This window comes from Narcine bancroftii, chromosome 1 (assembly GCF_036971445.1).
Source record: "Narcine bancroftii isolate sNarBan1 chromosome 1, sNarBan1.hap1, whole genome shotgun sequence".
Taxonomy (NCBI): domain Eukaryota; kingdom Metazoa; phylum Chordata; class Chondrichthyes; order Torpediniformes; family Narcinidae; genus Narcine; species Narcine bancroftii.
This window is the reverse complement of record NC_091469.1, coordinates 153,209,547-153,229,731: the sequence shown is the minus strand read 5'-3', so window position 1 is coordinate 153,229,731 and position 20,185 is coordinate 153,209,547. Positions and strand designations below refer to the sequence as shown.

At 41.3% G+C, this 20,185-nt stretch overlaps 1 protein-coding gene across 2 annotated transcripts in view; it reads left to right on the top strand.

Moving 5' to 3' along the window:
• Window positions 1-20,185, top strand: part of fam193a (family with sequence similarity 193 member A) — a 120,247-nt gene that overhangs the window by 30,464 nt on the left and 69,598 nt on the right. For both annotated transcript variants that reach the window (XM_069942166.1, XM_069942155.1), the window contains 5 exons: window positions 5,364-5,531; window positions 6,483-6,711; window positions 7,480-7,604; window positions 13,995-14,142; window positions 19,074-19,151. In XM_069942166.1, the coding sequence (XP_069798267.1) occupies window positions 5,364-5,531; window positions 6,483-6,711; window positions 7,480-7,604; window positions 13,995-14,142; window positions 19,074-19,151 (748 nt within the window). The remainder of the gene's footprint in view (window positions 1-5,363; window positions 5,532-6,482; window positions 6,712-7,479; window positions 7,605-13,994; window positions 14,143-19,073; window positions 19,152-20,185) is intronic.

Below are 20,185 nucleotides of genomic sequence, written 5' to 3'. Positions count from 1 at the left end.
ATTTTACCAATTAGTGCATCAGTTTTCCCGTTCATTGACTTCACCACATTTTACCAATTATTGCATCAGTTTTCCCGTTCATTGACTTCACCACATTTTGCCAATTATTGCATCAGTTTTCCCGTTCATTGACTTCAACACATTTTACCAATTAGTGCATCAGTTTTCCCGTTCATTGACTTCAACACATTTTACCAATTATTGCATCAGTTTTCCCGTTCATTGACTTCAACACATTTTACCAATTATTGCATCAGTTTTCCCGTTCATTAACTTCACCACATTTTACCAATTATTGCATCAGTTTTCCCGTTCATTAACTTCACCACATTTTACCAATTATTGCATCAGTTTTCCCGTTCATTAACTTCACCACATTTTACCAATTAGTGCATCAGTTTTCCCGTTCATTGACTTCACCACATTTTGCCAATTATTGCATCAGTTTTCCCGTTCATTGACTTCACCACATTTTACCAATTAGTGCATCGGTTTTCCCGTTCATTGACTTCACCACATTTTGCCAATTATTGCATCAGTTTTCCCGTTCATTGACTTCACCACATTTTACCAATTAGTGCATCAGTTTTCCCGTTTATTAACTTCACCACATTTTACCAATTATTGCATCAGTTTTCCCGTTCATTAACTTCACCACATTTTACCAATTATTGCATCAGTTTTCCCATTCATTAACTTCACCATATTTTACCAATTATTGCATCAGTTTTCCCGTTCATTGACTTCACCACATTTTGCCAATTATTGCATCAGTTTTCCCGTTCATTGACTTCACCACATTTTACCAATTAGTGCATCAGTTTTCCCGTTCATTAACTTCACCACATTTTACCAATTATTGCATCAGTTTTCCCATTCATTGACTTCACCATATTTTACCAATTATTGCATCAGTTTTCCCATTCATTGACTTCACCACATTTTGCCAATTATTGCATCAGTTTTCCCGTTCATTGACTTCACCACATTTTGCCAATTATTGCATCAGTTTTCCCGTTCATTGACTTCACCACATTTTGCCAATTATTGCATCAGTTTTCCCGTTCATTGACTTCACCACATTTTGCCAATTATTGTATCAGTTTTCCCGTTCATTGACTTCACCATATTTTACCAATTATTGCATCAGTTTTCCCATTCATTGACTTCACCACATTTTGCCAATTATTGCATCAGTTTTCCCGTTCATTGACTTCACCACATTTTGCCAATTATTGCATCAGTTTTCCCGTTCATTGACTTCACCACATTTTGCCAATTATTGCATCAGTTTTCCCGTTCATTGACTTCACCACATTTTGCCAATTATTGCATCAGTTTTCCCGTTCATTGACTTCACCACATTTTACCAATTAGTGCATCAGTTTTCCCGTTCATTGACTTCACCACATTTTACCAATTAGTGCATCAGTTTTCCCGTTCATTAGGGTAACAATACAGTTACACGTGGCAGGTGATATGAAGATAAGTTTTGGGGCTGGTAGTGCCGATGAAACCAGGAAGTTCAAGTCAAGTTCCAAGTTTATTATCATCCAATTGCATATTTACAACCCCTTAATACAGCGTTCACCAGTCCTCAGTGCAAAACATGCAGGCATATAACACACATACAGACAAACAATACACATGCAGGACAAGTATACATAGATAAAAATAAATATTGTTTCATATATATGAGTGTCTCCGATGGTTAGTGTGAGCAGTTCCTTTGGCTCTGACACTTCAGTATCTCTTCCCCGACGGGAGCAGCTGAAAATTGCTGTGTGTGTGCGGGGTGGAAGGGGTCCTCAACAATTCTGCGCGCCCTCTTCAGACGACGATCCTGGTCGATCACGTTGATGGAGGGAAGTAGACCTAGTGATTTTCCCTGCCACTCTTATGGTCCAATGGATTGAGGTCCATTTTTCTACAACAACTGTACCCCACTGTGATGCAGCTGGCCAGGATGCTCTTTGCAGAGGTCCTGTAGTAGTGGGTTGATCTGATGGTGGCCGGAGGCCTTCCCCCCTGCAGTCTTAAGGAGTGCGGTTCATTGTTGCACCTTTCTGATGAGTTGCAGAAAGATTAGCAGAATTGACAGAAGTGGCAAATTATATAAAGTATTGGGAAGTGTAAGGTCATGCACTTTGGCAGAGACAACAAAGGGGGAGAAAATCGAAAATTCCCAGATGCGAAGAAACCTGGGATTCCTCCTGCAGGATACCCTTAAGGTAAACTTGCATGCTGGTGAAGAAGGCAAATGCAATGCTGCCGTTCATTTCAAGAGGAATAGAATCTAAAAGTCTGGATGTGATTTTCAGGCTTTTTAACGCACTGGTGAGACCTCACTTGGAGTATTGTGAGCAGTTTTGAGCTAATTTTAAGGATGTGCTGACATTAAAGAGAGCTCAAAGGAAGTTCATAAGGGTGATTCCGGGAATGAAACGGTTCTCAAATGAAGAAAGATTGACAGCTCTCGGCCTGTACTCATTGGGATTTAGGAGAATGAGGGGGTATCTCATTGAAACAATTTTGAATGTTGAAAGAAAGGTGTAGACAGAGTAGATGTTTCCCATGGTGGGAGAGTCTCTGACAGGATTGAAGGGTGCCTGCTTAGAATAGTGATGTGAAGAAATTTTTTTAGCCAGAGAGTTGTGAATCTTTGGAATTTGTTGCCACAAGCAGTTGTGGAGGCCAAGTCATTGGGTGTTTTTGAGGCAGATATTGATAGGTTCTTGATTAGCCAGGGTATCTTTCTTTATGGGGAGGCCTGCTAGTGGTCTGAATGGGGAAATGAATCAGCTTGTGATTGAATGACAGGGCAGACTTGAATAGCCAATTTCTGCTCCAATATCTTATGGTTATAATAAAATTTGCTTCAGTGGGTGAATTGGAGAGATCTTTAGATTCCTTGGGGTGAACATCTCCAGTGAATTGTCCTTGTGCACCATATTGATGCCATAGAAATTTGACATGTCACCTGTATTCCCTGAAAAACTTCCCCAAGTTCACCCAGAAAGGGTGCATCACTGCACTGTGTAAGGAAAGCCTTATTGATCTGCTCGCAAAACCACCTCTATTACTGCATCTTGGTTCGTGACAATAAACTTGAACTGGTAGATGAAGTAACTATTTCATATATCGAACACAGGAAAGTCTGCAGTAGTGCAATACCCAAAGGTACTGGAGAAACCCAGCAGGTCATGCAGCATAAATGGAAGTAAAGAGTAACTAATGTTTTGGCCTGAGCCCTTTGTCAAAGTATGAGCAAAAACAGGTAGACACCTGAATAAAAAGGTGAGGGACAGAAGGAGAGGTCAGAGGAAAGGGGAAGGGAAGAGCTAACATTTAAGAGGTTATAGGTGGGAGGGTGGAAGAGGAAAAAAAGACAAGTGATTAGGGGAGAAATTAGCTCTGTGAATGGGAAAGGAAGAGGATGGGGAACTGTAGGACAAAGACACAGGGAAAGAGAAACTCTAGGAAGGGGTTTTATGGAAACTGGAGGTCGATGATGATACCAACTATTGGAGAGTGCCCAGACAGAATATTAGGTTTTGTTCCTCCCATGAGGACGACCGGTGCCAACCTGCAATTTCTGCCACCTTCAACTTGATCCCACCACTAGGCACATCTTCCCCTCTCGTTTTCTGCAGAGACCATGCCCTTTGGGACTCCCTCATTCACTCATCCCTTTTGTACTAAACCCCCCTCAGTACTAAATACTGTGACTGCAAGAAATGCTACACATGGCCACATTATTGTTTCCTCACAATAATTCCAGGCCTCAAACAGTCCTTTCAAGTGAAGCAGCTCCTCACTGGTGAATCTGCAGGGGTCATCGACTGCATCCGGTGCTTCCGTTATGACATTGGAGAAACTGGACGCAGAATGGAAGATCATTTTGATGATCTGTCTGTTCAGTAACCAGGATTGCCCAGTGGCCACACACCATTCCCACAGAGACATAAGGCAGGAGCAGAAATAGGCTATTCAGCCCATTAAGTCTGCCCCGCCATTTAATCATGAGGTAATCCATTGTTTATAGTCTCGTGCAGTGCCAAACTGAGGTTACTTGCAAATTGGAGGAACAACACCTAATACTTCCATTGATTTGATGTTTGATTATAGGGTATAATATTTCTGGCTTGATTTTCAGTCCTCCTTTATCATTTTTATGTTGGTACTTGGCTGAAATGTGATGATGGGCTTGGTGATAAATTGTCAGAATCAAATCTGGAGTAAATCAGTAATGCAACTTCATAACTCATGATTTTCCCCAACTGCCCTGAGAACAGGCTCTTTTGCAGAATTGTAGAAAGATCCTATTTATTCCATGTGAAGATTGTAGTGCCAAATGAAATGCAGTGTTGGAAAGTGAACAGTCATGCACTTTGGTGGAAGGATATTATTTGGATGGGGAGAAAATTCAGAGGTGCAAAGGGACTTGGGAGATCTCATGTTGGATACTCTGAAGGTTACCCTCTGGGTTGAGTCGGTGGTGAAGAAGGCGAATGCAATGTTAACATTCACATCTCAAGGAATAGGATACAAGAGGAGGAATTTGATGTGAAGCTTTATAAGATACTGGTGAGGCCTCACTTGGAGAACGGGGTACAGTTTTGGGCTCCTTGTTTAAGAAAGAATGTGCTGGCATTAGAGAAGGTTCAGAGAAGATTCACAAGAATAATTCCTGGAATGAAGGGATTAGCAGATGAGGGACGTTTGTTGGCTATTGGGCTGTTTCCAAATATTAATCTGCCCTTTTAGTTTTTCTACCAAAATGTATAACCATACACTTTCTTGGAGTCCAGAAGAATGAAGGGGCACCTCGTAGAAGCGTTTCAAATGTTGAAAGACCTGGACAGAGTCATTGTGGCAAATTGCTTCCCATGGAAGGGGACTTGAGGACAAGAGGGCACCTATTGGGTTAAAGGGCACCATCAGGATTGAAGGGCGCCTATTAAAACAGATGCGGAGGAATTTCTTTAGCCAGAGAGTGGTAGGGGACTCGAGGACAAGAGGGTACCTATTGGATTAAAGGGCACCATCAGGATTGAAGGGCGCCTATTAAAACAGATGCGGAGGAATTTCTTTAGCCAGAGAGTGGTGAACCTCTGGAAAATTGCTTCCACAGGCAGTCGTGGAGGTCAGGTCATTGGGTGTATTTAAGGCAGAGAATGATGGGTATCTGAATAGTCAGGATATCAAAGGTTATGGAGAGAAGCAAGGGGATGGAGCTGAATGGGAGAATGGATCAGTTCATGATGAAATGATGGAGTGTACTCCATGGGCCGAATAGCCTACTTCCGTTCCTATATCTTAGACTAATGAAGTGAGTTATTTAATGTGGTCCCTCTTTATAGAGAAATATCAGCAGAGAATGAACGAGAATCTCAGCAACTTCAGCATTATTGGTCAGAGGTACGTTACATGGTTCGATGTATTTATCGCCAAGCTGGGACGCCGTTGGCTGACGATCAGGACCAGTCACTCGTTCCAGATAAGGAGGGAATGAAAGAATTGGTAGACAGGTAAGTGTTTTTGTATTTAATAAGTTTTGTGACAATAGTCACAGGGAATATGGTAAACTAAGGGTCATCAAACTGCATATGGATTGGATTGTGTTGTACAAATTAATGTTTAATGCATCTTCCTGATCAGTACTTAGAGTCTGGAGCCTTTAAAATTTCATATGCAGAGTTGGTAATGTTAATTTGCTTCTGTGTTTGGATAGTACTGTTGAATCGCAAAACAAGGAGGCCATTTGTTTTTTGCCATTCTGCCTCTGCTATCCCTTTGATAGAGTTGTCTCATATGTCCATCTATCTTCAGACTCCAAATTTTACTTTCCCCATTCCCCATTTTCTCTCTCTCTCTCTCTCTCTCTCTCTCTCTCTCTCATTACTCTTTTTCTCTTATTTTAGGATTCTTCTTTATCTTGTCTGTCAAAGCTATCTCATCCTTGTTTTTCCTCCTGGTTTCCCTTTTAGCATACTGCATTGCTTGTACTCAAGGGATTCTCACGATCCAACTGTTTACATCCAACAAGCCCATCCTCCTTTTTCCAACTAGAGCCTCAATATCCCAAGCCAACTAGGTTTCCTTAATCCAACTGGCCGTGCCCTTCACTTTGACAGGAACATAGTGATCCTGAATAAACTCTATCTTGCTTTTAATGCCCCCTCACCCTACCACTGACACCCCTCTACCTGCTAACAGCCTCTGTCAATCAGTCATTGCAAGTTCCTGTTTAATGCCATCGAAGCTCATTCAAGGGCCAGCAATCAACTTTTGGTCTCTGGCTGGGAGTTATTTCATGTTCCCTGTGTTTTCTAGATCTCATACAAAGGTACAAATGTATTTTTTTAATTTTAAAAAATGTTGACTCGTAATGTCTGTAGTTGTCCGTCTGCTCGTAGAAATATACAAGTCATTCTTTTTAACAAACTTAAACTTGTCTGTATTTGTTTCCCTGGTCTTAGGTTATGTGAACGGGACCCCTACCAGTTGTACCAACGTTTGGAGCAGCAGGCTAGGGAATATGTTCTAGAAATGAAGGTACGCTTGCTTCGACATCTGTCCATGGGATCCAAAGTAACAACTGTGGTGCAGGGCCCACCACAGGCTCATCAATTCATCTCACTCCTATTGGAGGAATACAGTGCACTCTGTCAAGCTGCTCGCACAATCAGTACCTTCCTCATCACGCTGGTAAGTTGAAAAATCAAGGCATTGCCATCAGTATAATTCCATTCAGTGATTCACGGGGAAAGGTTAGTTGACCCATGAATCTGGCAGACATGCACGTGATGGGAGCATGTCATGATTAACCACACTGCACTCTAGTTACCAAGGAGCAGTTTTCACCCTCAGAATCAAACCTATTTTGAACCTATCGAATATTATCGAGAACAAAAGAATAGGATCAAGAGTAGGCCATCCGGCCCGTCGAGCCTGCTCCGCCATTCAATGAGATCATGGCTAATCTGCTGATAGACTCATCTCCACCTACCTGCCTTTTCCCATATCCTTTAATTCCCCTACTTTGTTTATAAAAAAAACTATCCATCTTTGTCTTAAATATATTCACTGAGATAGCCTCCAACTGCTTCAATGGACAGCAAATTCCACAGATTCACCACCCTCTGGGGAAAAGCAGTTCTTCCTCATCTTCGTCTTAAATCTACTGCCCTGGATCTTGAGGCTATGTCACTCAGTTCTAGTTATAGCACAGTACAGGTCCTTCAGTGTACGATGTGGTGCTGACCTCTAAACCTATTCCACAGCAATCTAATCCTTCTTACATCCATGTACCTATTGTACCATCCTCCAATACCCCACCCAGCAAAGCATTCTAGCCTCCTGCATATTTCTCTTGTCAAAGGGACTGCATTTGAACCTTGTTTACTGCACAATAGATCCCATGCTCTTTGCATACACATTTCTTTCGTACTGATTGTGGTTTGCTTGCTTTGACAGGAAAGTGAACATTTGAAGAAATTCCAAGTGACATGGGAACTTCATAACAAGCATCTATTTGAAAACTTGGTGTTCTCTGAGTCACTTCTGCAAAGTAGTCTACCATCACTAGTTGCACAACTTAGGTAAGTCTCTAGGTCTCAGCCAGTTTTGAATGCAGTTGTTTGTTAAATGTTTTTGATCTTAGAGTTTATATCATCTTATTCGGTAAATGATCAACTCCTTGCATTGCACACATCTGTGTCCAGCGTTGTTTTTTTATAATGAATTATAAACTTCCCTTTGTTCTCTAAATTTGAAGGTTTCCTGCAATGGTGTAAATTTTACCTGCTACCTCATGCAACTGCACTTGTGACTTCTTGAACAAAGCTCATTCTGTGCTAATTGATGGAGGTGTTTAAAAGTGATTAGGGAATGTTACATAGGGAGTTGAAAATCAAAACAAAATGCAGGAAATGTTCTGCAGTTCAGAGTCTATTTGTAGAGAAACAGTCTGATGAAGGATCTCTGACCTGAAACGTTAACGACAAACATTTAATAACTCATTCAAGATACAAGATTCTTTTATTGTCATGTCACGAAACAGGTGTAGTATTACACCCAATTTGCTTTCATCTGTAAGGCAGACAAATTTGCCATCAGCAGAAATTGCCTGGTCCTCTTACAGTCAGAGAAATAGAAGCAAAAGAGAGTCACTGAGTGTCTGTGGATTTACCTCCAGCACCCCCACAGCCGCACAGACTCCAGTCCAGGCCGTCGGCAACCTGAGCTCCAGATCCGAACTTTTGACATGATCAGGAAGCCTTCAGTGCCCTTGGCACCCTTTCGCATCCCTATTCCTATCCCTGGTTCCCCTTCAGCCAGCAGTCCACATCAGACAGTCCTGTCTTTACGAAATCTAAACAGCAAAAGTGGCCAAGGGAAATTAATGATCACATTGGATCCAAGCAGGAGACATCTAAAGCCCTGTTAAGCAGCTAACCTCAGGTCTGAATAATTTTGAACTTAACACAAGTGGACCAAGGAATTTATTACGGGGAGGGAGGATATAATATGAGGGTAAAAACAGCAAATATAAAATCTGACAAAAAAACACTTTTAATATGTTCCCTACAATCAAAAGCATGGAAAATCATAAATGGAATGCAGAAATGCCATATCAATTGAACAAGTACTTTGGATCTGCCTTCACAAAGGGGAACACATAACCTCCCAGGCATGTTTGAGAATCTTGGGTCTATTGAAAGGGAGGAATTGAATAAAATCAATGGGATGAGAGAAATCAATGAGATTGAAGACTGATAAATCCATCGGGCTGATAGTCTTCCTTAGAGTGCTTCAGAAAGTGACCCTCGATATAATCCATGTATTTGGCATTGACCAGTTTTCTTTGGATTCTGAATCAGTTCAGCTGGATTGGGTGATTGCTAATGCAACCCCACCAGTTAGCCTGACATCAACTGGCAAAAAAAAAATGTTAGATTTCATTGTTAAAGATATAATAGCAGAGCATTTGGTAAAACAGTGACAGATTGATGCAAAGTTGCCAAGAAATCATGCTTCATAAATGTGCTGGAATTTTTGGAAGATGTAACTAATAGAATGGATGAGGAGAACCAATGGATTTCATGTGGCTCTGGAGGTCTTCACAATGTCTTCTGAACCAAAGAGATTAGTGTGGGAAAATCCGAGCACATGGGATCAGTGTTAAAGTGCTGTCATGGAGCCGAATTTGGCAGGAAACAGAGCAAGAAAAGTGAGAAAGGAAGGTCCTTTTTCTGAGTGGTGGGCAGTAACTAGGGTCACTGCCTGGACAAGCAGATCCTGATTTTGTGAAAAGATATACATAATGAAATTAAATGTAATATTTCCTACATTGTATTAGTACAAAGCTGGTTGGGAGTGTGTGAAGTCTGACGAGGATGCAGAGAGGCTCCTATGCGATTTGGGTCAGTTGAGTGATTTTTACTTTAATTTAGACATACAGCACAGTAATTAGGCCCTTGCAGCCCAAAAGCTTGTGCCACCCAAATACCCTTATCAACCTCCAACCCCCATACGCTTTGAAAGGTGGGAAGAAACCGGAGCATCCAGAGGAAACCCATGCAGACACGGGCAAAATGTATAAACTGCTTACAGTCAGTGAAGGATTCAAACCCAGGTCGCTGGAGCTGTGATAGCGTGGCACTAACTGCTGCTTCACTAATCATGGCGCCTCTAAGTGATTGGATAAATACAGGGCAGAACTAGTATGATGTGTATGGCCATCCACTTTGTCAAAAGCAAGAAGGCAGATTATTATCTGATCAGCAATGGGCAAGGAAATTATTTACTGTGCTGCGACCTATGCATGCTTGTACACCACTTGATGAGAATGTGCATACAGGTCTAACAGGGTAGTCAAGAAGGCAAATGGTGTGAGAAGATTTGCATACAGAAGCAGAGATGTCTTAATGAAAGGATTCTGGGGAGAAGATACTTTAATGTTGTGTACATTTCTGGTTGTTTTCTTGCTGTGGAGGGCATACAGCAAAGGTTCTCCAAATTAATTTCTGGGTTGATAGGACTGGTGTGAAGATTGTGATCATTGGTGAAGTTTAGAATTGTGATGGGGACCTCAAAATCCTCCTAAATGGGCAGACAAATTTGTAATGGTGCATGCCCAGAGCCAGAGGTTGCAAACTGGATCGGCTCCTTGGGAGGATGAAAGTATAAATTTCTTCATCCAAAGAGTGAACCTGTGGAACTCTCTTCAACTGGAGGTGAGAGTAAATCATATATATTCAAGAAGAGGTGATGGGTTGTATGAAGGAAGTAAGATTGAAGTCCTGAATTGGGATGATCAGTTACGATCATATTAAAGTGCAAAACAAACGGAAAGGGTGGAGTGAGCACTACACATAATGGAGGGTCCATGGAATTGATCTTTGTCTTTGCCGCACCAGTCATCCAGCCAGCAAGGGGGTGCAGTGGAGCCACGTGTACATTCATTGTGGCTAATAGAATATGGTCCATTATGCCAGGTGCACCTTTGCCTTAATCTTGGACAGTTTTGCATTGTTGGAATTGTGGTCTTTGAAATGAGACATTAATCTGAAATCTTGCCAGTGTCCTTGTGTGGCTGTTTGATCCTTTACTACTTTAAAATGTAAAGTTTTCCCTCTCGTCTGTCCAAGATTTAACCTTGAACCAATACTTGATGGGTTATTGTCCCATTGCTATACATAGAATATGAAATAATGTCCACAAAGTGTCGACCTATATAAACTGACTCCACATCAATCTAATTCTTCCCAACCCCTCAGCCCTTCATTTTTCTTGCATCCATTGGCCAGTCTCACAGTCTTTTAAATGTCCCTAATGTACCAGCCTCCACCATCAACCTTGGCAGGTATCCATCTCTCTGTAAGGAAAAAAATGACTGTTAGAATAATGTGACTAAACTTATAAATGTAAGATATAGGTTAGTTCAATATAATTTTTTTACATCAATTATATTTGACTCCACAAAAATTAAATAGTTTAAATCCTGCTATATCAGATTTATGTTTTAGGTGTCGATCTGAGATTGGAACTTTTTTATATTCAACTTGGCAATGTCCTAAAGTTAGACAATTTTGGTTAGGGGTAGGCAATTTTTTGGAACGAATCACAGGGGTAAAATTCCCACATGATCTAGTTATTTTTATTGAGTAATATTAAGGCTATAAGGCCAAAATTAAATATATATCAAATTGAATTTGTGTTTCTAGCTTTAGCAGTTTCTAGGAAATGTATTGCAATATCATGGAAATCAGAAATAGATGTAGGCATGAAAAGATGGCATGCAGAACTTTGTAGTTGTATACCATTAGAGAAATTACATAATCTATGAGATAATTATCATGTTTTTTGGATAATATGGAGCCCATATTTACAAAATTTTGGTTTGCATGTATAATTGGCTCCCTGAAGACCTCGCTTGGTAACCCCCAAAATACTTTATTGTATAAATGTTTTATTTATTGGCATTCTCTGGACTTTCTTTCTTTCATCTTTTTTCTTTTTTTAGGGGTGGGGGGCTGGGAAGTGGGGGGGGGGTGGGTTGATATATGCCACATGTATAATTTCTTTTGAAATAATTTAGAACTGAATGTAATGTAACTATTATTGTGGTTTTAAAAATTTATAAATAAAGTATTTTTAAAAATGACTCAACTTGAACAGATGTCCTCTGGTATTTGCTGTTGTTGGCCTGGGAAAAAAAGGTGTTGATTGTCCAGTCTATCTATGCATCTCTTAATCGTGTATACCTCTAAGTCACCCTCATCCTCCGTCGATCTGAAGAGAAAAGCCCCAGCTCAGACAACCTTCCTTCATAAGACATGTTCTCCCATCCAGGCAACATCCAGATTTTTTTTTAAACCCTCTGAACCCTCCATAAAGCTTGCACGTCCTTCCTATAATAACTGAACACAAAACTCCCAAGTGTAGTCTAACCAGATTTTTAGAGAGCTGCAACATTACCTCACTGCTTTTGAATTCAATTCCCCTCAATAGCACCATTGAAATTTTCCTGCTCAAGTGTTGTCTACACAAAAAGTGACGTTTTTAAGTAGAATGATGTATTTTAAACACCTCTGGATGTCCTGCAAGTCGTACTCTTTTGAACTCCTGATGCATGAAGCTATGGAGCTGAGGTCAGGAACAACACAAATAAGATAAAATGCTGGATTGCAAGTATTGTACCCCTCTTGAGCACATCTGATTAGTTTACAGTTAGGGGTATAATTTTTTTACATTTTGGATTTGGCTAATAATACCTTCTTTGGCTTGGCTTCACGAACGAAGATTTATGGAGGGGTATGTCCACGTCTGCTGCAGGCTCGTTGGTGACTGACAAGTCCGATGTGGGACAGGCAGGCACGGTTGCAGCGGTTGCAAGAGAATAATATCTACCTGAGAAAGAATCCACTAACATTATTTCATTAAGGCCTTTGCAACCTTTTATGTCAATGTTAGTCTGTTGAAAAATCCAGTGCAGATGTTTTTCTACTTTTTAGCAAGTTATTTGGAAGTTTTAATTAAATAGTGGATATTGCGAGTCAACAAAAAAATTTAAAAATATTTAAATAATCATATTTGTTAATATGGGTGAGATTTTAAGAACCAACACTGAATTCAACTCTCCCACGTTTCTCCTGCTAGCCTTGATCTTTGGCAGTGCAGTTGAAAGGTCATGTTGAATGTGAATAAGCAGGCTGAGATGCCTTATTTTGTCAGGAAACTGATAATGGCTGAATATTTTAAGTACTAAAGAGAAAATATTGCCCTATCTTGAAGGGCTCAAGTCCAAAACATCAATAATATATCTTTACCTCCCATGGACGCTGCAAGACCTGCTGAGCTCCTCCAGCATTTCTGTGTTTGTACTACATTCACAGCATCTGCAGACTTCCATGTTTCTCCCCCTAAATTTGTAGCCAAGCAAAGAATCAGACCCTTCAGAAGAAGGCGGGGTAGGTGATTTTTTTTTAAAGGTGATTATTAAATGGACATAAATCTGCAATTTGTTAGGTCAATGGCTAAATTTGTTTTTTAAATTTAAATTTTAAATTTAGACGTGCAGCTTTTGGCTCATGCTGCTCAATTGTACCCAATTGACCTCAATCCCTGGTACATTTTGAACAGTGGTAGGAAACCAGAGTACCTGGGGAAATCCATGTAGACATGGGGAGAACAAACAAGGTCCTTACTGCGCAGGATTCAAACGCCGGTCCCGGTAGCTGACACTGTAACAGCATTGCACTAATTGCTGCTCTGAGTTAGAATTACATTGATTATAAAGCCTTGGTCCTGAGACTCCATAAAATGTGGGACAAAGTGGTTCCTGTGAAACCATGGGAATTTTTAATTGGATCGTCTTAGAAATTTGCACTGCATCAAAATGAAGTGCATACTCGTTTTGTTCCTCTCCCGAGATCACATGCCTGGGAAGTGAATGTTAGGATGGACTGTGCAAAATTTAATTAATCGGGGTTTGAGATGCTTCTATTTTTGCTTTTGAATCTTCTAGTGGATTTGTACTTTGACAAGTGAGCACTTATGGGCATTTGAAGTCCAGAGCCTCCCTCTCTGCAATTTAAAAAAAAATTCCACATCCTATCATTTCTGGGATTTCTGTGAAGCAAGCAAGGTATAATAATTCTCCAATTCAACCAGCAGTCCAAGTACTTTCACTTTTCAGCATATTTGCACATAAAATTACCAGGCCCTGATACTCCATAACTCTTCTGACTTGTTAGAAAGAGGCCACTCAGCTTATTGTGGTCTCTTTAGCTCTGTGAAAGAGCAATCCATTTTTTCCCTTTTTCCCTGCACTTGTCTATTGCCTCATTTATCTTCTATGTGACCCACAATGATCTCAAGTACCAATTTGACTTTTCAGTCTGTATTAATTAACTTGTAGTTGGTGTTACAGTTAGATGAAAAAGCTTGATGCAATGAAATGTACATGTTGGTTGATTTCCCTTCAGGCTGGGTACGGCATCTCACGACACGTACAGTGAGGACATGTACAGTACATTACTACAACGATACCTCCAGATGGACCAGGAGATGAGACGAGTCGCAGCAGAGTGGCTAGAGTGCCAGAAGCGAATAGATGACTATGTGGACGAACAGGTGGGAACTTCTCCTCTGAAATCCCCTTTGCTATTGCGTTTGCTCTCCATCTGAAATGCCAATCAGCCTCTATAATTGCTGTTTGATCCGCTGAATTCCTCGCGCAGTTTGATTGTTGCGCATCCCCAGTGTCACTTCCCATTTGGCTTAATTAGCTGATGTTCTAATGCATCATTCATATCCCTGATCTGTGTGAGCAGAACACAGGTCATGAATTAGCTCCACTATCCCTCCGACACTGGAACTTTATTAACGGGATGGTATAAAACGAGGGGGTAATTTTAATGGCTAGGATTATTTATGGGAAGGCAGTTTTGAGAGGGTATTGTGGTAGTAGCTTGTGCTTCCACCAGCAGCTTTCTTATTGGAAGTCTCCTTGGCCCACTACGTCTGCACCAACAAGGATGCTAATCTAAACTAATCTCATCTGCTTGCATGGTCCATATCCCTCTATTTAGGTCTGCCTAAAGGCCTCTTAAACATTGATATTAAATGTACTTCTACTATTTTCCTGCCACTCTCCATTTAAAATAACTTGCCTCTAAATCTCCTTTAAACTTTTCAACCGCTCAACTTAAAGTATGTCTTCTGGTATTTGACTTTTCCACTCTGGGCAGGAAGAAGAGTCCCTGTCTCTGCTCACTGTGTAGGCTTCTCTTTGGTTGCCCCTCGGTCTCTGAATTTCCAGAGAAAACTACCTGAGTTTGTCCAATTTCTCCTGATAGCTAAAACGCTCCAATCCAGATCACATTCTTGTGAAGCTCTTCTGCATCCTCTCCAAAGCCGCCACATCTTTTCCACAAGAACTGCAATACTGCAAATGTACCCGAACCAAAATTTGTTATAGCTGCCACACATATAATGAGCTGGAACAGAGCAGCATGGATGTGGCAGATGTACGAAGGCTAGTCGGTTTGTGTTCTGTAAACATGCTTGCCTCAGATATGCAGTTGAAGGGATGAAACATGAAAATCTGCAGATGCTGTGATTGTAGTGAAAACACACCAAAATGCTGGAGGAACCCAACTGGTCTTTTTAGCGTCTATAGAAGAGAAAGAAATACCCTGTATTTGTCTCCTATGGACATTGAAAAGATCGGCTGAGTTCCTCCAGCATTTTGGTGTGTTATTACTCCAAGTTGAAGACGATGATTTTTCAGCTTTTGTTTTGTTCTAATTGGTCAGTTCAAGAGCTGTGAGGGGATGTTGCAGCTCTACAAAACTGGTTCGACCACACTTGGAAAATTGTGTTCAATTCTGGTTGCTTCGTAATAGGAAGGATGTGGAAGCTTTAGAGAGGGTGCAGAGGAGCTTTACTAGGGTGTTGCCTCTCCTGAAGAAAAGTTGAGTAAGCTAGGGCTTTCCTCTTCGGAGCATCAAACAATGAGAGTCTACTTAATAGAAGAATGTAAGAAGAGGGTGATGTTGTAATTGAGGAAACCGATTCAGTAGGTCTCAAAGGCAAGAACTCTGGGCACACAATTTTGGTAGTAAAGGATTTTATTTACAGAAGGCAAACATGGGAAAATGGCAATGAGTCAACACCCATGCACAGTTCACAGCGGCCATGTGAAAAGTCAGATCAGAAATAAAACACCTCGGATAATTAATAACGAATGTGGGGAAAATAGTAGCGGCAATGAAATGGCACACAATTTATAGCGAGCGTGGGGTAAAGTTGTATCAGCCAACATTGCGCACAGTTTATAGTGAGTGTGGGAAAAGTCGGATTGGCAATAAACGTCGCACACAGTTTCTAGCGAGGGTGGAAAAAGTCGGATTGGCAATTTACGTCACGCACATTTTATAGCGAGGGTGGGAAAAGTCGGGTTGGCAATAAATGTCGTGCATAGTTTCTAGACAGGGTGGGAAAAGTCGGATTGGCAATATATGACGCGCACAGTTTCTAGCAAGGGTGGGAAAAGTCGGACTGACAATTTGCGTCACACACAGTTTCTAGCAAGGGTGGGAAAAGTCGGATTGGCAATTTACGTCACACACAGTTTCTAGCAAGGGTGGGAAAAGTCGGGTCGGCAATTTACGTCGCGCACAGTTTATAGCGAGGGTGGAAAAAGTCGGGTCGGCAATAAACGTCGCGCATAGTTTCTAGACAGGGTGGGAAAAGTCGGATTGGCAATATATGTCGCGCACAGTTTCTAGCAAGGGTGGGAAAAGTCGGACTGACAATTTGCGTCACACACAGTTTCTAGCAAGGGTGGGAAAAGTTGGGTCGGCAATTTACGTCACACACAGTTTCTAGCAAGGGTGGGAAAAGTCGGATCGGCAATTTACGTCGCGCACAGTTTATAGCGAGGGTGGAAAAAGTCGGGTCGGCAATAAACGTCGCGCATAGTTTCTAGACAGGGTGGGAAAAATCGAATCGGCAATAAACGTCGCGCACAGTTTCTAGCGAGGGTGGGAAAAGTTGGATCGGCAATAAACGTTGTGCACAGTTTCTAGCGAGGGTGGGAAAAGTCAGATTGGCAATAAACATCACGCACAGTTTCTAACGATGGTGGGAAAAGTTGGATCGGCAATAAATGTCGCGCACAGTTTCTAGCGAGGGTGGGAAAAGTCGGATTGGCAATAAACGTTGCGCACAGCTTCTAGCGAGGGTGGGAAAAGTCGGATCGGCAATAAACACTCATGGACAATTAATAATGAACGTGGGAAAATTGTATGGGAATAAAGACCTATTCTCTTGATCACTCTCTCCCTTGCCCATCAATTCCACTCTGATTCTTTGGTTACTCATTGATCATAGGGGGAATTTACAGTGATCAATTAAACTTACGGCCAGCAGTCCTTGGGAAGAAACTGGAGTACCTAGGTGAAATCCATACTGTGACGGATTATATCATATTTTATATTGTTTATATGTTTTTGAAGGAGATAGATTGTGGAGGTAGTGTAGGTCACAAACAAACACAAACACTTCACAAAACAGATCTCATTTAAAATGCAAGAGCTTTGCTCAAACCAGTGCCGAGTATCCGGGCCCAGTATCTTTGTAAAGACGATAAAAACTGCTTTGCTAAAGGTTTTCATAAGGAGGTACAAATAGAAGAACTGGAGCTCCAGAAACTTCACAAGAAACTGTTAATTGGATGTGTTGTGGAATAATGGATTATTGTTTTGAAGGCAACAGATGAACGGGCTCAAACGTTTGGGTCCAGTGCTGCAATCTGTCTGGTTGCAGTTTGCTGTTCTAAGAAGGTCGTGGTTTTTCAAGCAGAGAGAGAGAGAGAGAGAGAACTGGTTTCTGCAGTCATGGGTGAAAACCCTTGTGTCCATACAAGAGGAAGTGGCTGGCTTGAGTGTTTCACCTGAAACAAATGGAACTCTGTGGTGACCTGCAGAAGAAGAGGTTATCATTTGGAAAATCCTTCGGCAAAACACTGAAGTGGTTGATCGGAGGGAATCAGATTGTGTGTCTAACGAGCAACAAATCTCTCTCTGAAACCAACAAGAACCTTCCTGAGTGGTAACCAAATTACCTTTAAGCACCAGAGCCTAGTGAAATTCATAAAAGTTGAATTCTGTGCCCAGTATAAGAATTGCTTGATACCAGTGAACTTGGAGGAGTGAGAAGTGAGAAATTAAACAACGTACTCTCCTGTCTGGGCACTCTCCAACCAGATGGCATTAACATTGACTTCTCCAGTTTTCATTAAACCCTCTCCTGTGTGTCTCCCTTTCCCTATCCCTCGGTCTCCTTTCCTCCAGCACCCAGCATCCTCCAGCATCCCAGCACTTTCCCTCTCTGTTCAGAGAGATTTACCAGGATGTTACCTGGATTGGAGAAAGGTTAGCAGAACTGGGGCTTTTCTCTTGTGAGTGAAGAAGGATGAGAGGTGACTTAATAGAGGTCTAGAAGATTGAGAGGCATAGCTAGGGTGTATGTATGATGTGGGTGGGTGGGTGGATGGATGGATAGATAGATGCAGAGAGCAGTGGGTTCCTGAAATGCATTGCCAGGGTGATGGTGGAAGCTGCTACAATAGGGACATTCAGAAGACTCTGAGACTAGCACACGGATGGAAGAAAAATGACAAAAATCTTTTCAGCTGTTTTCTCTTCCACTTTTCCACCTATATACCTCTTACCTGTTGGCCTGTACTCCTCCCTTAGTCCTTTGCTCTCTCTCCCTGTCCCCTCCTTTCTATTTTGGCACCTTCCTGGCCATTTGCTTGTACCTGGACGAAATGCTCAGGCCTGAAAAGTTGGTTTGCTTCCCATGCATGCTGTGTGACCTGCTGAGTTTCTTCAGCACTTTTGTGCATTGCTCAGTCTTTTTTTTTACCAGAGCTACTGTATGTTTTATTGACTTGAAACATTATTTATCTCTCTCAGTAAAGGTGCTGCCTGATCTGAAGAGCATTTTCCCTTTTTACCTCTGAGCACTTTAGTGCTCTGAGGCTAAACAATATATTTTATCTTTTGTTTTTTTGTGAACATCAAAGGAGAGAAAGAAAAAAAAGTATCGTACCTTTCATCTTATCTGACCAACCAGAACACTTCATATCCAATGAAGTACTTTTGAAGTGGAGTTGCCATTAAAATCTAGGCGAACATGCTACTTAAATTGTGCACACCAAGTCAATTGAAATAAGTGACCATGTAATCTGTTTGAAGAAAGGTGCTTAAGTGGAGTTGCTCTACATTTCATCAAGTGGTGCAGTGAAATAATTTAGTTCAGAAGCTCCCGCAAAAGGCAGCGTTGGAGGAAAATGGAGCGCTGCAAACTCCAGTCTAGAATATGTCCTCCACTCTCTAAAGTGTGCTTTTAATCTGAATTTCCTTGATGCAGAGGGGAAAATGGAGTTGGTGAACCAAGGCTAATATCAAATTTCTTCATATGCATGATTTTAAAAAGATCATTTTGACAAGCAATACTACAGTCTGTAATGTCTTGTTTTATTTATTTCTTAGATGGCAATGAAAACCAAACAGCGCATGCTAAAGGACGATTGGGAGTTCTTCAAACAGCGTCGGTTATTAGAAGAGCAGGTAAAATAACTGCCCTTGCCTTTGATTCAAGATTATTTTATTGCCATGGAATAAAACAAATGTAACATTGAATGAAATTGCATTTAGCCAACATAAACAGACAAAGATTCAGCAGAAATTGACCAGCATCCCTTTCAATCAGAGAAAGAGAAGCAAAAGAGACAGTCAGAGTCGCAGAGTGTCTGTGGATTCACCTCCAGAGTTTCTACAGCCCCACAGACTTCAGCCCAAACCGTCAGCATCCCGCACTCCAGATACAAACCTCTGACGCGGTCAGGACGCCTTCAGCATCGAGGCCCCTCAGGAACCAATAATGTGTCATTAATATGCTAAATTACACAGAACTGGGGAAGGGGATAAAGTGATAGCATGGTCAATTGGTGGTGAAATTAGAGTACACTACACAAAGGAGAGGGTTATGTCTTGACCTCTTCCTAGCCCTGACCACGTTGTTCTTCTTTCCAAAACACTATTGAGTTTAAGGTTGCTATTTTGTTCACTAAAAACATAATAACACAGTACAAGCCCATCTGCCCACAATGTTATGCCAATCTATATAAACTCACTCAATAAACTCAATCTTCCTTACCTCACATCCATAACCCTCTATTTTTCTTGCATCCGTGTGCCAGTCTCAGAGTCTTCTGAATATCCCTATAGTAGCAGCTTCCACCAGCACCCTGGCAATGCATTCCAGGAACCCACTGCTCTCTGCATCTATCTATCTATTCATCCACCCACCCACATACATACATACATACATATATACAGGTGCTGGCTATCCACCCTATCTATGCCTCTCATAATCTTCTAGACCTCTATTAAGTCACCTCTCATCCTTCTTCACTCACAAGACAAAAGCCTCAGTTCTGCTAACCTATGTTCTCCAATCCAGGTAACATCTTGGTAAATCTCCTCTGCACCTTTTCCATATCCTTCCTGTAAGAATGTTGAAGATATTAACCCAGACAGAAAATGGGCTATGGATGCAATTCAGTCTTTTCCTATTTATTGGTGGTCAAGCTGAGGAACTA